The sequence below is a fragment of the Rutidosis leptorrhynchoides genome, chromosome 6 (genome assembly GCF_046630445.1).
Source record: "Rutidosis leptorrhynchoides isolate AG116_Rl617_1_P2 chromosome 6, CSIRO_AGI_Rlap_v1, whole genome shotgun sequence".
Classification (NCBI taxonomy): Eukaryota; Viridiplantae; Streptophyta; class Magnoliopsida; order Asterales; family Asteraceae; genus Rutidosis; species Rutidosis leptorrhynchoides.
In genome coordinates, this window is record NC_092338.1 from 85,569,631 (window position 1) to 85,594,856 (window position 25,226).

General features: G+C 30.4%; 2 protein-coding genes across 2 annotated transcripts; both read right to left on the reverse strand.

Moving 5' to 3' along the window:
* Positions 1-10,823: 10,823 nt before the first annotated feature.
* On the reverse strand, positions 10,824-12,409 carry LOC139853212 (protein LURP-one-related 10-like). The gene is made up of 3 exons (XM_071842591.1): positions 11,914-12,409; positions 11,284-11,514; positions 10,824-11,157 (listed from the first exon to the last, which is right to left on the reverse strand). The coding sequence occupies exons 1-3, from the start codon at positions 12,145-12,147 to the stop codon at positions 10,963-10,965; spliced, it is 660 nt and encodes a 219-aa protein (XP_071698692.1). The 5' UTR covers positions 12,148-12,409; the 3' UTR covers positions 10,824-10,962.
* A 406-nt stretch (positions 12,410-12,815) lies between these two features.
* Positions 12,816-21,404, reverse strand: LOC139851556 (uncharacterized). The gene is made up of 24 exons (XM_071840637.1): positions 20,935-21,404; positions 20,385-20,456; positions 20,119-20,162; positions 19,642-19,753; positions 19,461-19,532; positions 19,314-19,376; positions 18,989-19,066; positions 18,807-18,899; positions 18,520-18,639; positions 18,296-18,382; positions 17,998-18,207; positions 17,875-17,922; positions 17,520-17,774; positions 17,147-17,226; positions 16,598-16,842; positions 16,380-16,448; positions 16,232-16,296; positions 15,979-16,148; positions 15,602-15,680; positions 15,242-15,494; positions 14,981-15,026; positions 14,469-14,577; positions 13,719-13,781; positions 12,816-13,028 (listed from the first exon to the last, which is right to left on the reverse strand). Exons 1-24 carry the CDS (start codon positions 21,265-21,267, stop codon positions 12,948-12,950), a joined length of 2,847 nt encoding a protein of 948 aa, XP_071696738.1. The 5' UTR covers positions 21,268-21,404; the 3' UTR covers positions 12,816-12,947.
* Between the last annotated feature and the right edge of the window lie 3,822 nt (positions 21,405-25,226).

Consider the following 25,226-nt stretch of genomic DNA (forward strand, 5'->3'; position numbering starts at 1 on the left):
TCTTCGTTGCGCCTACGTACTTTCCTGCAATATTGAATCTCAATATTGATACGTGAGCACTCATAACTTAACTTTTATATATTATTAGTGTATCTCTGACTAGTGCTCGAGTATTTAGAATTATGCATGCTTGTACGTCTACTATAATCGTTAGATAGTTATGTTGAATCCTGAATTAGATACATATGTTACTGAGATAGGGTATATGATATGCATGTCATTGGAAAGCTAGCGAAAAATTAAGAACTTTTCATTTAGAACTCGAATGGTTTCGATGAACAGTTTAGAAGTTATAGTCAACTGAATTTTTGTTAAAATGATTATTATTACTATCGTCGTTATTATCGCCATTAATATTATTATTATCTAGTAATTATTATTATTATTATTATTATTATTATTATTATTATTATTATTATTATTATTATCATTATTAATATATGTATCATTATTTAAAAATCGTTATTATTATTATTATTATTATTATTATTATTATTATTATTGTTACTATCATCAAAAATTATTATTAATATTATCATCATTATTATTATAATTACTAGTATTATTATTATAATACTTATTAGTATCATTATCTTTAAAACTAATATTAGTATTATCTAACTATTATGATTGTGATTATTATCATTATTATGAATGCGATATAAAAGAGTACTAAAAGCTATTAAACGAATCGATTAGGAAATAATGAGTATAAGTATCATGATGAAATAAGAATAGTGTAAGTTATCGACATACATATATATATATACTTAATTTAGGTTCGTGAATCCGAGGCCAACCTTGCACTTGTGCAAATGACGTCATATGTATTTTTACTACGAAATACAGTATTGTGAGTTTCATTTGCTCCCTTTTTAAATACTTTTGCAATATATATTTTTGGGACTGAGAATACATGCACTTTTATAAATGTTTGACGAAATAGACACAAGTAATTGAAACTACATTCTATGGTTGAATTGTTATACCGGATATCGCCCTTGTTGAAGTTGGTAGCCTAAGAATTGGTGTTTATTATAATTGCCACCAATTGACGCGAATCCTAAAGATAGATCTATGAGCCTTGACACGCCCCAGTCAGAGAATTTGAACCGCTTTAGTACTTCGATGTTTATATGTTTGGGGATATTCTAGATGTATTTTGTTAATGTCGGTTACCAGGTGTTCAATCTATATGAATGAATTTTAAACACTTGCGAGTGTATGATTATTGAATAAATGAAATCTTGTGGTCTATTAAAATTATGGAAATGATTGATTATGATAAACTAATGAACTCACCAACCTTTTGGTTGACACTTGAAAGCATGTTTATTCTCAGGTTTGAAAGAAATCTTCCGCTATGCATTTGCTCATTTTAAAGATATTACTTGGTGTCTTTCATGGCATATTTCAAAAGATATTTCAAAAGACGTTGCATTCAAGTTATTGAGTTCGCTAAAGATTATTGTTAAATAAATGACAGATTAGGTCATTTATAGTTTGGATATTATGAAATGGTATGCATGCCTGTCATCTTTCGATGTAATGAAAGTTGTCTTTTAAAAATGAATGCAATGTTTGTAAAATGTATCATATAGAGGTCAAATACCTCGCAATGTAATCATATGTTATTGTATTTGTTCTTATGGATTAGGACGGGTCTTTACAAAAAACATGCGAGTAAAATGTCAACAAAAATGTTGAGTGAATTATAGGTTTAAATAAACGTATAAACTTTAGACCACAATATTTAAAATGTTAGAAAACATAAAATATTATTCCATTAACCCATGAGTCACCTGGTAACCACTTAACCATTTCCATACCCTTACGAAACACAATATATACACTGAACAGGTGTATCTTCAAATAATAACGAAGTACTAATACATTCTGATTATAAATTACTAGCGCGACTAGCTCGTAATGGGGTTGTCAAGCCCGATAGATCTATTCACAGGATTCGCGTTCACCAGTAGAAACCAGTGATTACAGTTACCAGACTAGGAAATATTTTCGTTCAACTCATAATGAATAATTTAAATTTAATTGCCACTTGTGTCTAACCGTAAAAACAAAATGCATGTAATCACATCCCAAAAATACTTTAAATAGTATGAAAAACGGGACTATAACTCACCTTAACGTAAACGAAGTAACCACACGAAAATGTGAACCGCAAATGAAAAAGTGATCAAGAATGATCACAATGCCGACCTATAATTAAAGCAAGTCGATATAAATAACTAACTTAGGTCAAGTCTTAGTATGATAGCTATAGTACTTGTTGCAAATAAGCATAGAACAACACTCGGTATGTTTCGGTATGATCAGGACAGCGTAGAACCCGTACTTTCTATTTTTAGAAAGTTTCTATTTTTGGAAAGTTTCTATTTTTAGAAAGTTTCTATTTTAGGAAAGTTTCTATTTTAGGAAAGTTTTCATATTTAGAAAGTTTATATTTTTGGAAAGTTTATAACTTAGGAAAGTTTTCTTAATTAGAAAAGTCAACTGAAAGTCAAAGTCAACCGAGAGTCAACTCAAAAGTCAACCTTAGCCAAACTTAGTCAACATTGAAATTTTAAAGTATAAATTATATTAATAATATAAGTTATAATGTTATTTAAATTCATATATGTATAATCATGTCATAACATAAGTTTAATTAAATTAAAATGAATTATTAAAGTTAACATAAGTTTAAATGATATAATTAATATATCATAAGTATTTAATTAAGTAATTAAATATTAATCATAATATAAGTATTATTAATTAATAATAAATTTTAATCATGTCATATGTATTATTAAATAATAATGAATTATTAATCATATCATAAGTTTTAATTATAATTATTAAATCATAAGTATTTAATAATTAAATTATAATTAAATAATAACTAAGACTTATAATAATTAATTAATTAATTAATATTTATTATAAGTCTTATTATAATAATCTCATAACGTAAGTTTTAATACTTATCATAAGTATTTTTCATTAATAATAAATGTATTATTAATTATAAGTTTAATTAAAAGTTTCATTAAATCATAAGTAATTATTAAATGATATAGTAAATGTATATATCATAAGTCTTAAATTAAATTAATTACTTTTATATCATAATTAATGTAATAATAATGAAAATCATTATTTATATCATAAGTTCAAATTTTATAACCATAAGTTTTAATTAAAAGTTCATCGGGTCATAACTTGAGCCCCGGGTGTCGGTTTTCGGCGAGTCTTATATATATCTTCGCCTAACCAAACCACCTGACACACTAGGGTACTCAAGAACACCCCAAAATCAGCCCCCAAGTTGTGACCAACAGCCATAATTCAACTTGGAACTTTAATCCGTTCAAAATCTTATTTTAGTCATACCGGGTGATCCGTGGCAAGGATTTCGATGACCCGAACATGAATGTTCATCCCATCATCAATCGTAACACACTAGTACACCCTAGAGACTCCAAAAGTGGTCACTGTGACAACCCAGAAATTTCCGACCAAATTTAAACTTTATCTCTATATTACTCCGACACGATAAGCAAAGTTTGTTAAGTTAAATCTCAAGAATTTTAAACTGCATTCATACATTCATTTTAACCTCGACCAAATTTCAACGATTCACGAACCATTATATAAATGGATATAATTATATATATATATATATATATATATATATATATATATATATATATATATATATATATATATATATATATATATATATATATATATATATATATATATTATAACTTGAGAATATTAACAAAGTATTAAACGTATAGTACTTTACATGAACGTATTTGTTTCAATATATTTATCGATGGAATTAGAAGGTAATATTAAATAATTGATTTATCAGTTACATTGTGATTATGATTACGGATCTTTGTTTTGAGGTCCACTATGATTTGAGAAATCTAATATTTTTAACGATATTCGGAATAATTGATAAAGTAATCTACATATAAGAACAAATGTGTCAATTAACGAGAACTAGATAAGGGTTAGTGGAGATTCCTATTTGATTTCAAATTCATGCTTTACAATAATTTCTTCGTGATTTTAATAAGATAACTATTTAACTTTCATATTATTTAATGTGAAAAATGAAAATTGGTGAATGAAAATAGTTTAGAGAATGGATAGTGACAGGTTAGGTAAATCAATGTTTACTTTAAAATGATTTCCTACCTTGAATTAACCATTAGACCTTACTTCCCAATTCACGATTAAACTATAAGATAAAAACTTGAGATTCGTTATAAGTTACATACGATTATACTTTCTTAAAAACGTTTTATGAGATAATGAGTTCTATTTATTTTAATCTTTAAATAAAATGAGTTTTAATATAATTAGTTTGATGTTATATTATTAAAATACTTCAAATATATATAAGATATATAAATTTATATATTCATAAATAATAATATAACGTGGTAAAATGTTATATTTATTTACTATAATAAGGATTTTAAATAACATTAAATATATTTTCGAACGTTAATATATATACTTCATAACGTAATAAAATATATAAAACATTTTGATTATATTATTTTCTTATAATAAAAATTTTATATTTATGTATTATTAAATGTATTTTAGTAAACAACGAGAAGTCGATTTATAGAAGCAATTGACCATAACACTTATACGTTCAAGTTACATTTTGAGTGATATAGTTTATTAATAACTTAAGTCTATATTTTATTAAAGGTACACATCGCGAAACGTAAAACACTAGTTTTCTAAGCGTACGAAAATGCGTTCAAGAAACTGAAACTGAGGCATAAGTCGAGTGACAACGTACAAGTCGTTAGAACTAAATTTACAAGATAACTATGCACACAAATATAATATAATATTTAAATAATTATAAAGATTAAATATATATATATATATATATATATATATATATATATATATATATATATATATATATATATTAAATGTGTGTCGGCAGGATCAAACAAACGTTTATGAGCTGTAAGCTGTGGCCATGCGATCGCATGAAGACCACACACAACATCCATGCGATCGCATGGATTGGAATCTCAGGACACTTCTATAAATCGAGCGAGTTCGTTCACATATACACACACATAATTACCTATGTCTCTCAATCTCTCTTTATATATATTATAATAATAATAATAATAATAATAATAATAATAATAATAATAATAATTATTATTATTATTATTATTATTATTATTATTATTATTATTATTATTAAGATTAATATTATTATTAATCTTAACTAGTAGTATGGGTATTATTATTAATATATATATAAAATACTACGACGAGGGTATGCTCGGGTTATTTCAAAACATGTTTTTCGAATGAGATTGAGCTAAGGAAATTATGGGTTATAGCTATGGAGGTTATGGGTATGGTTCGGGGGTATAGCTCGTGAGGTCAAACTAGTGTTTATCATCTTCGTTGCGCCTACGTACTTTCCTGCAATATTGAACCTCAATATTGATACGTGAGTACTCATAACTTAACTTTCATATATTAATAGTGTATCCCTGACTAGTGCTCGAGTATATGGGATTATACATGCTTGTATATTTAATTTTGTAGTTAGATATCATATGATGATTCACGAATTTAATACATATATTACTGATATAAGGTTTATGATATGCATGTCGTTGGAAAGCTGTCGAAAATTTAATAACTTTTCATTTAGAAAGTGTACGATGTCGATGAACGGATTAAAATATATCGTCAATTGAATTATCTATAATATGATTATTATTATTATTATCGTTATCGTTATCGTTATCATTATCGTTATCGTTATCATTATCGTTATCGTTATCGTTATCGTTGTCGTCGTTATTATCATTATTATTTAATAATCAATATTATTATTATTATTATTATTATTATTATTATTATTATTATTATTAAAATAATTAATATTTTTATCAAAACTATCATTTTATTATTTTTATCGTTATTATTATTATTAAAAGTATCATTAATATTAAAACCATCATTTTTATTAAAATTATCATTTTTATTAAGAAATATTATTATTATTATAAGATATCATTATTATAATCATTTTAGTATTATTATTATTATTAAAAATTGTCATTTTGACTAGAATTATTATTTTTATATAAAATATTATTATTACTACAGTTAATATTAAAAAGTATCGTTATTATTATAATTATCATGGTTGTTAGAAAATATCATTATAATCTTAAAACTATATTTTCATTTAAATTATCATTTTTATTATTATTAGTATTATTAATAACAACAATATTATTAACATTATTATTATGATTAACATGATTATAATATTTTTATCATTATTAGTAATATTATTATTATGACATTGGTATTATTATAAATGATTATTATTAACTATCAAAATTATTATTATCATTAGTAAATATAAATATTGTTATTATTATAATTAATATTATTATTATCACAAAATAATACAACTTTTATTCATTATTATTATTATCAATATTATTTTATTAAATGAATATGTGATACTAAGATATTTTACCACATGTAATATAATTACATTAATAATACGTACTATTATATTTTTATGATATTAAATGAACTTTATAAATTTTATTATATAAGATATATAAAAGAATATTTTTATTATATATAAATTTTAATATAAATTTTTATTTATTAATAAATGATTTATATTATTTACTCTAATAAAATCTGTTAAATATATAAAACGACTATATTTAAGTTATATAATAATCATGTATAGATTTTGAAAGTCATTTTGGGTCAAACTGATTTTGTTAACTTTTGCATATCGATCTCGAGCATTAGGATTGTGATACACTACGACTTGACCTAAATTGTTAGACAGATATTGACCAACATATAAATATATATAATTAATTTAGGTTCGTTAATCCGAGGACAACCTTGCACTTGCTCAATGCCATCATATGCATAATTACTACGAAATACAATATTGTGAGTTTCATTACTCCCTTTTTATATATATTTTGGGACTGAGAATACATGCGCTGCTTTTATAACTGTTTTACGAAATAGACACAAGTACTGAAACTACATTCTATGGTTGAATTATTATACCGGATATCACCCTTTTTAGCTTGGTAGCCTAAGAATTTGAGAACAGACCCCCAAATTGACGCGAATCCTGAAGATAGATCTATGGGCCTAACGAACCCCATCCAGGTTATGGATGCTTTAGTACTTCGACTTTATATACAGATGAGTGTACCTGTATATTTGGGGATATTCTAGATGCATTTGTTAATGTCGGTTACCAGGTGTTCACCATATGAATGATTTTTAATTCGCAGGTTATGCGTACTATTTTGTACTCGGGTTACGTGTACAATTAAATATCTGAAATCTTGTGGTCTATTAAAATGATGAAAATGAATGTTTATGTTAAACTAATGAACTCATCAACCTTTTGGTTGACACTTGAAAGCATGTTTATACTCAGGTTTGAAAGAAATCTTCCGCTGTGCATTTGTTCATTTAGAGATATTACTTGGAGTCGTTCATGGCATATTTCAAAAGACGTTGCATTCGAGTCGTTGAGTTCAACAAGATTACTATTAAGACATTTATAGTTTGGATATATTATGAAATGGTATGCATGCCTGTCAACTTTCGATGAAATGAAAGTTTGTCTTTTAAAAATGAATGCAATGTTTGTAAAACGTATCATTTAGAGGTTAAATACCTCGCAATATAATCATATGTTATTGTATTCGTCCTTATGAATTAGGACGGGTCGTCTCTGTCATAAAGTCGGACCAAAGCTGAACACATTCGTTTTTATCTTTTAATTCCATGAAAACACCATTTTATGCCTAACTTAAGTTCCGAGAATCAAAATAACATGAATTCGGAGTCTAAAATTAATCTCTTGATGAGAGGAACTCGTCTAAACACTTTAATTTATCAAAAACATCAGTTAAATGTACTGAAATGATCAAATAGTCCGCTGTCCCAAATCAAACAAACCGAAAACATGCAATAACGAGTAACTCTATGCATCCAATCATTAATCTAACAATACACAAGTGCTATACTATCATAATAATCATCAAAAACAGAAAAATTAAATAAAAATCAAAAAGCTAGGGTTATGGTTTATACCCTAATCGAGAATCAATTGATATGAACGCGTAGAGATCAATGAGAGCAACTCGATTATGCAAACAATTGAATGATCCAAGCAAGTTTTGATGATCAAATGATGATGATGGTGGTGTGATATGCGACGGCCAAAAAAAAGAAAGGAGAAGAGGGAGATAAAATATTAGAGAATTAGGTTTAGAGAGAAAATGGGAATAAGTGAATGAAAAATGCAAAAATGAAAATGAAATTGAATTGGTGGGGGGGGGGGGGGGGGGTCTTGGTTCGGCCGAAAATATGAATGGGGTGGGCCCCACTAGCCCAATTTTGTTAAATGGTAAATTACTTTTGGCCCGAACGCCCGATCGAAGTCCGAAACGCGAAAACACTACTACGCGATTAATTCTTCTGAGAGATAACATATACGCGATAAATAAAATATATAAACACTATATATAATCATATGACATCAAAATATCATATTTAAAATAATTTAGATTTAAAAATCCCAAAAGTCTGACCATTAGTTTGAAAACCGAAAAGATTCGCCGGATAGAAATCCCCGACACGTAGAAACGTACATTTTAAAATATGATTACAAATATTCACATAGCACATAATAATTAATATATTATTACTAAAATAATAATATAGTTCATAGAAATGACGTGGCACGAATAACAATTAACGGACGTTAAATAATAAGCGGTAAAAGATAACGAAAAAAGTATGGTCGTGACAATTTGCTACAAAAGCCGGCTAACGGTTTAGAGTTTTGGGGTTCAGGGTTTAGGGTTTTGGGTTTGGGGACTAAACTCAAAACACTAAACCATAAACCCTAAACTCTAAATTGGGCTAAATTTTACTTCACAAAACATGAAAAAAAAACGTTAACATTCTTCACGATCAATATTATCTTGAATGTTATTTTTGTCGATCGTTTTCCCCCCTAAATAATAACATTCATCACGAAGTCTCTTTTCTAAATGTTCATATTTTCGTGTGATCTTGATGACTGAAAAAAAATTCCAAAAAAAAGAAATTTTTTTTTTTTACTTCCCCCCGCTTTTCCCCGATTGGTTACTTCCCCATTGATCCTGCCCCTATATTACTCCAACATTTATATTAAATTGAAGTTTCATGTTTAATATAAATTTAAGATTATTATGATATTATTTATTTTATTATAGAACTTAATTAAACCTCGTTATAATAATATTTATTGTTTGAACATAAATACTAAAATAGTCTCTAAAATAATTTCATAATAATAATAATAATATAATATTATTAATATAGTTATAACATCTATCGTTATTATTATAATATTATATGATAATATAATATAATATTTATGTAATGAAATTTGTTTATTAAATTAAATTATTAAATATTAAATTTCGTAATTCAATTAGAGAACTCCCAACGGTACTGCCCTGGGGCCGCCCAGCCGGCCGCCCTCCTGGGAGCCGATGGCAGCGGGCCGCCCAGGGGTCCGCCCAAGGTGCCGCCCACCTTTTCGTCCAACCTTGTGTCCATTTTAATCATATATGAGGGCGAGAGAAATAAAAAAAAAAGCAAAAAGTAGCCGTTAAAAAAAAAAAAAAAAAAAAAAAAAAAAAAAAAAAAAAAAAAAAAAAAACGGCTATTTCTTCCAACGTCTCTTTTTAATTTTTAATTTTTAATTTTTTTTCCTTCAAATACACTCCTATATAAACACTCATTATTCTACCATTTTACATACCATTTCATATCATTTTTACACACATTTTCTTCCTAATTCTGTCAATTTCTACCATGTCTTCTTCCAAAAAATCTTCATCCAAAAGCAAAGGCAAACGCCCAATTGTTCAAGACTCGAATGTCGGAAATGACATGTTTCAATTTTGTCTTGAACAATCGCAACAAAATGCGGGGTTTTCTCGTTTTGCAAATTCATATCCCTCCAATCCCTACACAGGTATGTTCACAAACATTCATACCCAACAAAATCAACACCAACAATTCTTTAATAACCAACCTTACTACCCGACCCAACAATCTCAACCATACTAAGCGACGACTAGTTTTTTTTTAATTGTATTCGCACTGCTTTTTTTAATTTCGTATTGTTTTTTTTTTTTTTCGAACTGTTTTTTTAATTAATTGTAATGTTTTTTTATTTTAATGAAAATGTAGTTTTATATTTTATGTTTGTTTTAATTATTTAAATGTTAAGAAATATATATATATATATATAAGAAGGGTGTAACTGTTGAGAGTGTTTAGTCCTGAGTTAGTCCTGGTTAGTCCTGGGAAGGAAGTGCTGAAGTGGCGCTGAGGTAGCGGACCTGGATTAAAATGAAGGTCTTACTCCATTGGGAACACTCTTAATAGATGAAAATAACTGATTGAATGACACGTGGCAGATTATTGTCTCGAGTTATTTAAGCTTATTAGCGTTAAAATATTATTGTTGAAATATAAAGTTATGTATTACAAAAAGTTTCTCGTGCGCAGCAGAGTGGTGGTCGTCGCAATGCGCGACTAACCACCCTGCTTATTAGTATCAGTGAGATGTTGTATTTTTCACATATTTATTTATATATTTATGTCTGATTAAGATTTAAGCTAAAAGTCTTAAAATTTATGTACAATTATCATTTTTATCATTTACATTATTTATTATTTATTAGACAAAATAAGTACACACGATTATTCATTCTTTGATAATTGTATACATTCATTTTGTATTGATATTATATATTGATATTGTCATCTTTAATCATTACAGTGAAGTTAACCAAGAAAAAAAACGTAAACAAACACTTAATTTGCACCAACAACTTGAGCCACAATTCCAATAGCTTGAACCATATTGTCAACATCTTCATCATCACCAGAGCTTTTCATAGCTTCAACAATCGCAATAAGCGCAACCACGAATGCATAATCCACGTTTGGATTAATGGCCACCATGAATTTGTCCTTTATGTACTTTGAATTCTTTGTCATCTTGTGCATCTACAAGAACAGGTCCACTCAATAGTTTGACTTCATGCTAACTCTCCACAACATAAACTTCATACACTAACCTCAAAATAACCGAATTAACTAGAAAACGTACAACGTAAAGATAGTGAACCTTACTTGTGCTATTGCTGTTGAAGAATTTCCCATATAAATAGTGCAACTTCGGTTTGTCCAACTACCCGCGATCTTGAAATCACAAGCTTCTTTACTGCTCGTTTTGTTTGCCAAGAACACGCGCAGATCTGTCTTAGACTGAAAAATCTTTGGTTCTTTGGCGCTAAATATCAAATCTGTATCCTCTTTACTTTCTCCTCTAAATACATTCCATGTACTACGTGTACACATGTTCTGAAAATTTGTTACTATTCAATGTTAAGATAATGATAATGCAACAATGGACAATTTTGAACCCACCCTAGTGGTCCAGTGATTCACCTCTTTACACTTGTGTATTGGGATGAGTTGGGGAGGTCTCAAGTTCGAGCCTCTCCCCTTAAAAGTATCCGTGGGATTTATTTCCTGAAAGCCGATTTGCCCTGGGAGGCTCTACCGACCCGTATCCAGGATCCAGGTCCGACCTGCATGCCCCTCGGGATGGTTTAAGGTTTGGATACCTGTAATGCGGTTCGGGTTTCCGCCCGAAAACACGTGCGTGCGTGGCAAATGAGAGTATTCGATGTTAACAACTCGCCTTTGAAAAAAAAAACAACGGACAAATTTAATATTCTATGTAAAGTAGAAATTCACCTTTTCACGAATAAGAGCGATGGGTTGGTCATCATAACCAAGCAGTACACGCTGCTCGTGGTAGTCTGAGTTGCATGGTTTGACTTTGAACAAGACTTTATGGTCAACATCTGTGACTAAATGGTTTCCACTTGAATTTGTGGACACAATGAGTTCAAATGGATATGGTGCTACAAACTGAGACCCAATCACAAAAACTGAAACACATGAAGGAACATAGCCTGGTTGAGCCATCAAGAACAACACAATAAACACGAAATGACCTTGTGAGCGAGAAGCCTCGAGATTTAAAAAGATGTGATTGTTGACCTGTTCACAACTGGTGCAAACGACATGCTTTGGACCAAGTCTAGCTGCGAGCCTATCTTCGTAACATTATATGACCTGATCTACATGATAATAGTGACGTACCATTGACAAATGAAAGGTGATTGTACTAGATATCGACTGGGTTAAATCTTTTTATAAATGTAACATGAACTTATAGTGTAAGATAACCAAATATATACTAGATTAATATTGACTTTTTAAGCTTGCCATGTAGATTAAAACGACTTTTTATGTTGACAGATATATAGAAAATAAATTTATTCACCATCTGGGTTTATTTATTTTATGTTCACTGAAAAGAAAAATATAGAAACTCAACATTGACTCTTTACCCATCTCTTTCATGCAATGAAATAGACAAATTTCTACTACACTATAAATGAATGAATATGAAAAGTAGTGTTATTTTCCTTATTCATACGCCTGTGTAATTTGTACTCTTTAAAAAAGTAGTGTTATTTTCCTTATTCATACGCCTGTGTAATTTGTACTCTTTAAATTAAACATTATAATAACAATTGTAGCTTAGTTATAAAAACTGTCCTGAATTATAAACATCTTACTTGAAAATATGGACATAAAACAGTAGATAACATTTATTTATAATAATTAAATTCATTTGATGTGTTTGACATATTCAAATTAAAGAAGTTGCAACACAAAGTTTTTTCAAGGACTAAAACATGTTCTAACAACAATACGCTTTACATGAATCGTTCGGAACCCAGATCAAGAAGAATACGGAAAAATCGATGAGGATACACCGGAGGTTCCTCTGCAAGTGCCTGTAACAAAATGGTAAACCGTTTATTATCAAGGATAAATACGGATATTTGTGTATATTTTTAAACTAATATTGTTACAAATTTTAAAGGCTCCCAATTTCGCGATATATAAATCTGGAACCCACACAATAAGGATGAGAAACAAGCACCACGTAACAGGATAAACCCACAACGAAACTTTAAAAACCGTATAGCTTTTAATCCTATTCCCAGAAAGATACCATGTTTGACTTAGAAAGTCAAACAAGACTTTACATATTCAAAAGCAAGCTTTTTTATCCCTAGAAAATATAAGAACTAATTGTCTTCTTAATAGTTTTGGACTTAATTTAGTTTAATAAATTTTTGAAATTTGTCTCAATATCTTATGACGTTACAATACTGAAGTTGAAAAACTAGGATGACTTTCATAAAGGTAAAAAAATGAACACAAGTAATCATGTTTCCATGATATGTGCAGTTAATTTGGTGAAGTTTTGTTTAGTGATTACTAGTAGTACATAGTACATTTCATTATATGACTAAGACTTTTTAATGTGCACTAAAAAAGGAATCTTTTGAAACTGATTTAGTAGCATGTGTCATTTTGTAATGTTGCCAAGGGACATATATGTAATTTAAACTTCAGAACTATCGAAAGACGCAACGTTATAATTTTCATTTGATGGAGTTTCTTTTATGTAAACAAACCTGATGAATCAATACAGTTGAAGGAGTCATTCCGGGCACAGTGTTGACTTCGATAACCAAAACCTGCAATCAGAAGTGATAATGAGAAAACAATTAAAATTAACTTTTAAAATACATTAAGTTCCGTTGACCTCTTTGAAATTACATTATCAGAAAATTAATTTTTATAAGAAAAAAAACTATACGAAATCATATACTCCGTAATGAGAAACTGTTGGATGTGTGAAGGATATCAAAACAACAAGAAAAGTGCGTTTTAGTCTTAAGGCGCGTCATGGCTCAACACTTGGATTAAGGTTCGAAGGTTGCAATGCTGTGAGTTTTGAAAATCACGCTTTAAGCCATGACGCGGCTCCTCCAGCCGCGTCGCGGCTTAAGCCTATCCGGGAGCCTGACGAGGAAAAAAGCGTTTTCTTGCTCTTTAAGTTGTTTCCTTGTTTAGATATGCCTATATAAACACCCTATTGTAACCCTAACATATGTGCACGAAATTAATAGTGAAAAATCTTTGGTTTGCGCCCGTGGACTAAACCCTTCTCCGTGTTTTGGAGTTGGGATATAACCACGTTAAATCCTGTGTCGTTTATTTATCGTTTTGCTTTAATTATTCGTTTGTCGTTCGTGGGTTAGTGATTAGTATAAATCACTTGTCTTGTTTGGGTCCTAAATCCTAACAGAAACAAGGCCATGTCTATATGGTAATCAAATGAAACAATAAAATTTGAAGATAACTGGAATGTATCGGCGTACCTCTCCACTATCCACATTAACAAACGCATCAATACGAGAAAATCCTTCAAGCTCCAGGGTGTTAGCTATAAGCTCAATTCGCTCTTTGCATCTTATTAACGCCTCGGTACTTAAACAGTTGTCAGACAAAACAAGAAAACCGTCACAAAATGCAACATAAAATAAACAGCTTGTAATGCTAACAAAGCAATGTACTTTATCATTCATTGGCCCAAAAACGTTACAGGAATGGGTCACTAGATTTGTCGAACGTCCATTGATATGTGAGGTCAAAAGAATATAATTGTTATAGTTATATTATACATCACACAAAACAATAACATAAACATAAACATGCGAATGTATAATAAATACTGGCAGAAGATATATTTCCAAACATCAAGTTTATAGTTTGCGTTGGCTATTTAACTTCATAGACAAAAAATTAATATGTTCATGCACAGATTACTTTAAAAATAAGTAGAGTAGTATGTACCAACATAAATATAAACATTACATATTTCATTACTAACCTCATTATTGACATTGGGGGTGGGGTAAGATTAATCCCTGTTCCACCTGCAATGAAAGTAGATGTCATAATCAAATATTATCTTTTATTAGTAAAAAAAACTAAATATTTGATACAGAAACTACTATTGAGGATGAGTAGTAGATATCAGCACATAATCTTATTATACTCTTAGATAATCAGTTCCAAAACAGATTTTGTTACTCAAAACAGACACTAGTAATGTTTGTATCCAAAGAGAAGGAAAGGTACAATCAATCACCTTGAAATTTCTCTTCAAGGGATAAAATGTCACCGCTTTCTTTAACGGTGACACTAGGCATTAAAGAGCGCATGGAACCTCGTTTTCCAATGACCCCAACGGTTATTTCGACCCATCTACTACTTCCTTCCCACAAGAGACGTTCACTTTCATTTGTTGATTTGGAGACAATAGTGATGTCATCAGTTTCAATGAACGGTTCAAAGATTAAAAGCTCTGGTGGAGGAACTGGCATCTCAATTAACCCATGAGCCTATGTATGCAATCATAACAAAAAAACATTCAAACTAATGCCCGATATAGGAAAATGTATAATTGGCAAGTTGGGTAGCTGTTCAACAAGGGTAATATACTTAGTACCTTTGCAAAGCTATTTGGAGGAATTCTAGGAAGACAGTCCTCCAACGCTTTTACATAAACAGCAAGGTCATCGGCACAACTGAGTTTTCATAAAGAAAAGAAAAATATAAAGAACGAGAACATATAGATATGGATATATGACACGATGATACAATAATACGATATACATAAAGGTAATAAATGCACTCTCAATCCCAAAAAAGTGCAACATTTACTTTCGACAAATATCTGATTATTTAGTACACAATTAGTAGGTTTATTATAAGATAGTATTTCTTTTTTTCTTTCTTTCCCGTTTAAACCATAAATATAAGGAATCACCCAATTGCACACATGTACAAGTAAATGGAGTGTAGTAGTCTATGAACGAAACTTACCAGAGTCTTGCGACTCCGGTCGAGCACCCGTCTCTTGCTGGTTTGATACACACAGTTTCACATTGGAGCTTTGATACCACCTCATCCCAAACATCAGATGTAGAAGTATTCACAAGATTTTCTTTTCGCCTAACGTCCTTATTTATGGTAAGAACCCCGAAATCTGTAAGCTGTATTCAAATTTGTTCAATTAGTGATACAATGGATACCCATTTTGTCACTTGTAGGGAACATGTTAAGTAAGGAATAGTACATGTTTAACGGCAAGAGATGTTGCCACTTTGTCCATACATGTCTTTGAAGCCGAAAATCCAGGACCTTTGATATGGAAAGGGCAGTATACACAAGTAATGTAGATGAATAACAATAAAAATATTATAAACATGTGCACAAACTTCCACCTGTGTAAGGCACTCCTTCAGCCTCAAGCAAAGATTGCAGCGTACCATCTTCACCAATACCTCCATGCACTGTCCAAGTGTTTTATTTTAATATATATCAAAACTTAATCTTAACAATATTCCATCAAAATTGAAATATCAATAATTACATAACACTTTCCAACTTTTGTAATCAATCATCAGTATTGCAATAATCATATGGTTGAGTATCTACAAACCTGCAATGAAAACCGTGGCCTGAACTTCCTTGGCTAGCTTTATCCAGTTTTCTAGTGTAAATTTCTTAGGTTGTTCATCAGATATATCGAAACCCGTGAACCACTTATGGTTTTTAAAACCAGAAGCTAGTTCATCCATCACTTGCTTCCTCAAACGTGAAGTCAATGCAGCACGAGAAGGCTCAAGTGCCTCGGTGCAAGCATCGAGGACTTCTTCTGTAGTATGCCTTAGCACAAGGGAGTAACTGTATACACAAACAAAAAAACAAAAATGTTATTATCATCGATAATAATAAGTTTTAGTATTAGATTGTATATATTTTGCTCATACAGAAAAATTATTCTTTTATCAACTTTAAACAACATAAGCACATTCAAACACTCTTTTTAGCTGATAAAAAATTACTCAATTTCTTTTATCATATGGAGTAAAATGTATTTTTTTTTTAAAACATTTATTTATTTATGTATTTATTTTTTTAAACATTTATAATCTTTTACTAGCATCTTATAAGTTATAAGCACACATAATATTAAAATTTGACTTACGGTAATGACCACACCGTCCTTGAGCTGACCTCAGATGAAGCATCATTACCAGGAGCAAGTAAACAAGGAGTTACCTCAAGCTGTAACCACACAAAATGAATTCATTCTGTGAATTAACAACGGTAACTGATCATAACATATTTTTAATATGACTTTTAACCCTTTTTTTTTCTTTCTGTTGGGAAACACCATAAAATCACCGAAAACTGAACTAAAATGCTTTTAATACTATTTGTTTTCTTGATAAACTTGTGCCTTATACGGTTCAAGTCCCGCAAATTTTCCAGATTTTTCATAAACATTAAGTTCAATATTGGCAACTAACATTTATTAGTGGTATATGAAATGTATATTTTGAAAGAAGAGAGCTCACATCACCGGACACTTGAAGATTGAGCCAAACATTAGTTCCACTCATAAGAGATACTTGCCGTTCGGACGTGTCTCCACCAAATATGACAAAAACTTTGCGAACATCTTCACGGTCAGAAAATAGTTCACTAAGCTTTGAAGACTTCGGTTTTCTAGGTGTTTGGTTTGACTCGGTACAATACGAAGCAAGATTAGGGAACCGCAAACAAGCACGCTTGATAATAGTTCTCAAAATATTTGAGTGTGAGAACCCAACCTAAATCATAAAACTTCCATATAATTACTATTACAGTAGCTGTTTATAACAATAATCATCAACAAATCTTAAAATTTACAAATGAATTTGTCAAGATTACCTTTGAAGCTTGCTGAAATAGGAAACTTGTTTGCTCCATTCCACTTATCTAAAAGAGAGGAACATGTTAATGAAATGCAAGTTGATGAATATACTGCATGATTACAAATAAAATAGTTTTTACCAAGTTGATATCAGTATATATGACGATTCCTGATTCAGTCCTCCCAAAATTATTTGTCTCCGATGACGAAATATTATCAGAAGGCGGTAAATACCAACCGTCAATTCTTGCAAAATCTCGTAATCCAAGTCTTTTAAATAATATAGACGCCCCTTCCCGAATTTTCTCTATTACTTCTATCGGAAAACGAGGTGGAGTGTGATAAACAACCTGAAAACCTTAAATGTTATTTTAAAAAGATTAAAAAACTATCATAATAGTAAAGATTACAACGTATATCGAAAATATTTTACATTACCTGCTGAGTGGGAAGATACTTTTTCCTGTAGTTAAATATTGCATCTTTTTCGGTTATATCAGCACTATCACTAGACTGAAGTTCCACCTAATTATAACAATGCAACGGAGCACATAAACATCCTATGTGTGACCATTTTGTGGGTCCAAGTTATATCCTATTAAAAGAATAAAAATGTGGTTGTGGGTTCGATTAACGTAAGATGATGATTAGTTGTTAGTTACCTCAGTTGGAAGAAACACAACCGGTTTGCAGTCAATATCTGTACCAACGTCAAGAACAATTGCCGTAAATTCTCTACCTCCTTCAAGAAAAATTTCAACAATAACTTTATCATCGATCCCCTGACAAGTAGTAAAATAAAAAATAAACTCATAGTTAAAGATCTTATTTCACCCCTAAATCGACCCAATTTATAACTAAATGGATTCAAATTGCCACTTATAGTGAAAATAATCTTGTGTGTCGTCATAAATTAAAGATTGGGAAAGTAGAAAAAGACAAAAAAGACCTCGGATATTATTTCTCTAACTTTGTTTAGGGAATCGGAAACGCCATAGGCAACGGTAACTCCAATACTTGACCCTGCTCTGGTGGGTTTCACCTGAAAACATGTGAGTAACACTCAATTATGCAACCAGATCAAGACTTAAACAAGTTCTTCGTTATGGGTACTTATATTTCGGAAATTACCACAACTTTCCCTGAATTAGCATCTACTTGATTGTCAACGAACCATTTCAACAGCCCAGACTCATCCAGTTCACTTCCCTGAAACGTTCAAATTTTAAGGAATGAGCACAGTAACATTTTAGAAGTAATTCGTAGAGAACAAACGAGAATACAACAGGTATTACTTGCATAGGCACAAACATCTTATTACTGATATAATTCTTAACATCGCAGATTCTAAGATGCTGTTACTACTCAAGCCAAAAAATAAAAATAATAAACAGAAGCGGGAAACGGGAAAACATAAATCAGATGCTAAAAAGGTTATTTTACTCAGAAAAATTACCTGAAGTACAAAGTTGGGCACTGTTATAAATCCTTGCCTCTTAAGCTCCAGTGAAGCATCATACTGCCAAAGTCAACAAAAACATTATGCGCTTCAACAAATAATTAATGGATATGAAATAATACATGAAAGAGCAAGTAATCATACCTTGTCAAATGCCGTACGACATTCTTTTGATCTTGTGCCAACAAATGGAACATTTGATTTTTCAAGAAGCTCCTGATGATTTTTCAATAAGCAAAAACATCATAAATATATTTTATCTATTATTACTACACATGATTTCAGATTTTTTTGTTTAACTATATATATTAGAAGTGGTTTTAACCTGAATGCCACCATCTTCACCAAAACGACCATGTATAACAGGGAAAACTATGTCCACAGATGCACCTAGGTGTTCTGCAAACTCGGTCAGAGTCTTGAAACTTCGTGCCAGGCTGGCAAAAAAAGGAATAAGAAAATTCAGTATACAGAAGAATCAACTGAAAATACAGGTGGAAAATTGGCATGTCGAGTAGATTTAGTAATAGGTCAATATGGGTAAGTTTTGGTGCGGGTAGAAATGTGTCAAAGTATGATTATTACGATAACAGTGTAACATATACGAGGTTTTATACATGAATAACACACTTTGGAGAACTTCGACCACACGATCCTCTCCTGTTAAGGTGTTTTTTTTATTAAATTTCCATTTAGCTGATTGTTCTGTTACAGATAGAACATTACCCACGTGACCATTCATAAGTAAATGCTCGAAATTTCCACGTTTATACAAATAACAATTTTCTCACTCACTGTTTACCTTTCAAGTTTGAAATCAAAATCGGCAGGAGTATTCGAATAGACCTGCAAAAGTAATTAGTATACTTTAAAGTCAAAAATACCTATTTATTCCCATTGGCTCCATAACTACCTCTAGATGTTATACATTTTTTATCCATGAGCCCCTTCTATTGTTACTTCTGTAGGGCATTTTTAAACTCATAATGGTCCTAAACATCTCGGAGATCAACAAAAACACTAATAACTTGAAAAGTTGTTATAGAATATAAAGCTATAGCGTATAACCTGGGCAGAGGATATAGCATACGAATTGAGATTAGGATCAATGTAGTAGCAGCTTACATGCAGGTCATCACCCTGACATAAGTACAAAACACCATTATCCAGTGAGTATATGTATATTTCGTAATTACTTCAAATGCGATACTAGTATTAACTAGTCAAAATGTGACCTTTTGGCTAATTAAACAGCAAATTGTTATACCTGCAACATTATTATGAATTAATGGATTGACACTTAAGTGAGGTTACATAACTAGATTGTCCCAACAGTGTAAAATATATAAAGTTAAACAACCTGTATATATAGCACACATAATGGGCTGATTAAATTAGTTTAATTAAAAACCTGAATATGATCAAGAACTAATCAAAATGTGACCTTTTGGTCAATTAAACTGCAAATTGTTGACCCTGCAACATTACTATGAATAAATGAATGACACTTAAGTGAGGTTACATAACTAAATAGTCCCAACAGTGAAAAACACATGGACTTAAACAACATATACATAAAAACACATAATGGGCTGATTAAATTAGTTGAATTAAAGACCTGAATATGATCAAGAACTGATCGAGCAGAATTAAGCGAAATCCCACGTTCAGCAGAGGGCCCACCACATATTAACCCAACTTTCAAGACTCTGCCTTTATTTTTGTACTTATCATTCACTCCCTCAACAGCAACTTTTACTTTATGATCATCACCACCAATGACTACAACTTCTTGACTGCAAGATTTCACAATTCGAACTCCACGAAACCCTTTTCGGTTTGAGTTCTTGATACTTGTATTCAAAATTGAAGGAAAAATAACATCAGAAGAAGATGGGATTCTGGAAGAATCGAGATGTGGTTTGGTTGAGATGAAAGAGGAAGTTGCCATTTGAGGTGAAATTAAGTAATTAATTGAATCTGAGTAGTGGGAGTGAAGTGGTGATGATTATTTATATGGTTACGGTGGTGGTGATGATGGTGGCCGCCGGCCAGTAGAAATATAGAATTCATTTTTTTGGATTGTGGGAGATGATCTAAAGTGGTTGGGGTTTCTGTTGTCATTTGGTGCGTCTTTTTCTGTTTCTTTTCTTTACTCCTTTTGTCCCAAATCAATTGTTTAAGAAAAAAATACGTGATAAAGTGATGGGGATGATTCTAACACACTTTTTTTTAATCCTCACACACCTATTTTAACTTTTTACTTTTCTAATAATACTCCATTTCTTTAAATTGATGTGTAAGGATCAAAAAAGTGTGTGTAAGAATCATCTCCCTAAAGTGATACATATGTATTTTTCTGTTAACTTTCTAATTTTACCTTTATATTTTATCCATCTTTTTGTGTTACATTTATAAGTAGGGATACAAAAGAAATTTATTACATTATTTTTTTTCATTTATAAAAGTAGACAGTTAATTTGGGACATCTAAAAAGATAAAGATGGACAATAGATATGACGGAGGGGGGGTTTTATTTGTCTTGTTTTGTTGTTCTTAATTTTGTGTTAATTAAGATAACACATGGTAACTTTTAGCTAGTAGGTAACTGTTAATTTTATATGTATTTTAGCTATATTTAGTGCGTAGTTTTTTGGAACTTTTAGTTTATAATTTTTATGAAAAAAACCTATATTTTTTTTTTTAAAATCTCCGTTTGATTAAAGAAGATTAAAGCTTTTAGACGAAGGAAAAAAAACTAAAAGCTACTAGAAGTAGCGTTTAGCTTTTTTTTTTTTTTTTTTTTTTGAAAGATCGGATGAAATTTTATTAATAAAACGATGAAATAGATACAAGATGAAATGTCCCGTTCATATCAATTATAAACGTTCCATATTAATTGATTTCGTTGCGAGGTTTTGACCTCTATATGAGACGTTTTTCAAAGACTGCATTCGATTTTTAAAACAAACCATAACCTTTAAAATATTACGACGATTATCAAATAATGATAATCTAAAATATAGCGTTTTCACACGACCATTACATAATAGTTTACAATAATATTACACAACAATATATATGTCTTCGAATGCAGTTTTTGAACAATATTATACAAGCATGCTGACTCCAACTCTTGTCCATAAATTAGCATGCAACAGCGGAAGCTCTTAATAATCACCTGAGAATAAACATGCTTTCAACGTCAACAAATATGTTGGTGAGTTATAGGTTTAACCTATATATCAAATTGTAATAATAGACCACAAGATTTCATCTTTCAATAACATGCAATCTGCATAAAAATCATTCATATGGTTGAACACCTGGTAACCGACATTAACAAATGCATCTAGAATATCCCCATATATAAATATCGAAGTACTAAAGCAGTTCAAATTCTCTGACTGGGGAGTGTCAAAGCCCATAGATCTATCTTTAGGATTCGCGTCAATTGGTGGCAATTATAATAAACACCAATTCTTAGGCTACCAAGTTCAACAAGGGCGATATCTGGTATAACGATTCAACATAGAATGTAGTTTCAATACTTGTGTCTATTTTGTAAATCATTTTCAAAACTGCATGTATTCTCATCCCAAAAATATTAGATAGTAAAAATGGGACTATAACTCACTTTCACAGATTTTTCCTTCGTCGGAAAAATAAGACTTGGCCACGGGTCGATTCACGAACCTATAACAATTATGTACATATATATCAAAGTATGATCGAAATATATTCACAACATTTTTTATTACGTTTTAATGATTTAAGTTTGTTAAGTTAGCAGTCCAACGTTAGTAATCTACAACTAGTTGTCCACAGTTAGATGTACAGAAATAAATCAATATATATTATCTCGAATCAATCCACGACCCATTGTATACAAGTCTCAGGCTAGATCACAATTCAAAGTATATATATTATTTTGGAATCAACCTCAACCCTGTATAGCTAACTCTAGCATTACTGCATATAGAGTGTCTATGGTCGTTCCCAAATAATATATATATATGGGTCGATATGATATGTCAGAAATATTGTATACGTGTCTATGGTATCCCAAGATTACATAATGAAATGTCCCGTTCTTATTGATTAAAAACGTTCCATATTAATTGATTTCGTTGCGAGGTTTTGACCTCTATATGAGACGTTTTTCAAAGACTGCATTCATTTTAAAACAAACCTTAACATTTATTTCATCAATAAAGGTTTAAAAAGCTTTACGTAGATTATCAAATAATGATAATCTAAAATATCCTGTTTACACACGACCATTACATAATGGTTTACAATACAAATATGTTACAACAAAATAAGTTTCTTGAATGCAGTTTTTACACAATATCATACAAGCATGGACTCCAAATCTCGTCCTTATTTAAGTATGCGACAGCGGAAGCTCTTAATAATCACCTGAGAATAAACATGCTTAAAACGTCAACAAAAATGTTGGTGAGTTATAGGTTTAACCTATATATATCAAATCATAATAATAGACCACAAGATTTCATATTTTAATACACATCCCATACATAGAGATAAAAATCATTCATATGGTGAACACCTGGTAACCGACATTAACAAGATGCATATATAAGAATATCCCCATCATTCCGGGATACCCTTCGGATATGATATAAATTTCGAAGTACTAAAGCATCCGGTACTTTGGATGGGGTTTGTTAGGCCCAATAGATCTATCTTTAGGATTCGCGTCAATTAGGGTGTCTGTTCCCTAATTCTTAGATTACCAGACTTAATAAAAAGGGGCATATTCGATTTCGATAATTCAACCATAGAATGTAGTTTCACGTACTTGTGTCTATTTTGTAAATCATTTATAAAACCTGCATGTATTCTCATCCCAAAAATATTAGATTTTAAAAGTGGGACTATAACTCACTTTCACAGATTTTTACTTCGTCGGGAAGTAAGACTTGGCCACTGGTTGATCACGAACCTATAACAATATATACATATATATCAAAGTATGTTCAAAATATATTTACAACACTTTTAATATATTTTGATGTTTTAAGTTTATTAAGTCAGCTGTCCTCGTTAGTAACCTACAACTAGTTGTCCACAGTTAGATGTACAGAAATAAATCGATAAATATTATCTTGAATCAATCCACGACCCAGTGTATACATATCTCAGTATTGATCACAACTCAAACTATATATATTTTAGAATCAACCTCAACCCTGTATAGCTAACTCCAACATTCACATATAGAGTGTCTATGGTTGTTTCGAAATATATATAGATGTGTCGACATGATAGGTCGAAACATTGTATACGTGTCTATGGTATCTCAAGATTACATAATATACAATACAAGTTGATTAAGTTATTGTTGGAATAGATTTGTTACCAATTTTCACGTAGCTAAAATGAGAAAAATTATCCAATCTTGTTTTACCCATAACTTCTTCATTTTAAATCCGTTTTGAGTGAATCAAATTGCTATGGTTTCATATTGAACTCTATTTTATGAATCTAAACAGAAAAATTATAGGTTTATAGTTGGAAAAATAAGTTACAAGTCGTTTTTGTAAAGGTAGTCATTTCAGTCGAAAGAACGACGTCTAGATGACCATTTTAGAAAACATACTTCCACTTTGAGTTTAACCATAATTTTTGGATATAGTTTCATATTCATAATAGCAATCATTTTCTCAGAATAACAACTTTTAAATCAAAGTTTATCATAGTTTTTAATTAACTAACCCAAAACAGCCAGCGGTGTTACTACGACGGCGTAAATCCGGTTTTACGGTGTTTTTCGTGTTTTCAGGTTTTAAATCATTAAGTTAGCATATCCTATAGATATAGAACATGTGTTTAGTTGATTTTAAAAGTCAAGTTAGAAGGATTAACTTTTGTTTGCGAACATGT

What these genes read in the sequence shown, in the direction of transcription:
- LOC139853212 (XM_071842591.1), bottom strand. Translation starts at nt 12,147, where the DNA reads ATGGCTCAACCAGGCTATGTTCCTTCATGTGTTTCAGTTTTTGTGATT. An exon ending in TCGCTCTTATTCGTGAAAAG is followed by an intron (nt 11,515 to 11,913) that starts GTGAATTTCTAC and finishes ACAAATTTTCAG; the next exon opens with AACATGTGTACACGTAGTAC. An exon ending in CTTCAACAGCAATAGCACAA is followed by an intron (nt 11,158 to 11,283) that starts GTAAGGTTCACT and finishes CTGTTCTTGTAG; the next exon opens with ATGCACAAGATGACAAAGAA.
- LOC139851556 (XM_071840637.1), bottom strand. Translation starts at nt 21,267, where the DNA reads ATGGCAACTTCCTCTTTCATCTCAACCAAACCACATCTCGATTCTTCC. An exon ending in GTGAAGATGGTGGCATTCAG is followed by an intron (nt 19,533 to 19,641) that starts GTTAAAACCACT and finishes AAAAATCATCAG; the next exon opens with GAGCTTCTTGAAAAATCAAA. An exon ending in TGAAGGAGTGCCTTACACAG is followed by an intron (nt 16,297 to 16,379) that starts GTGGAAGTTTGT and finishes TCCATATCAAAG; the next exon opens with GTCCTGGATTTTCGGCTTCA.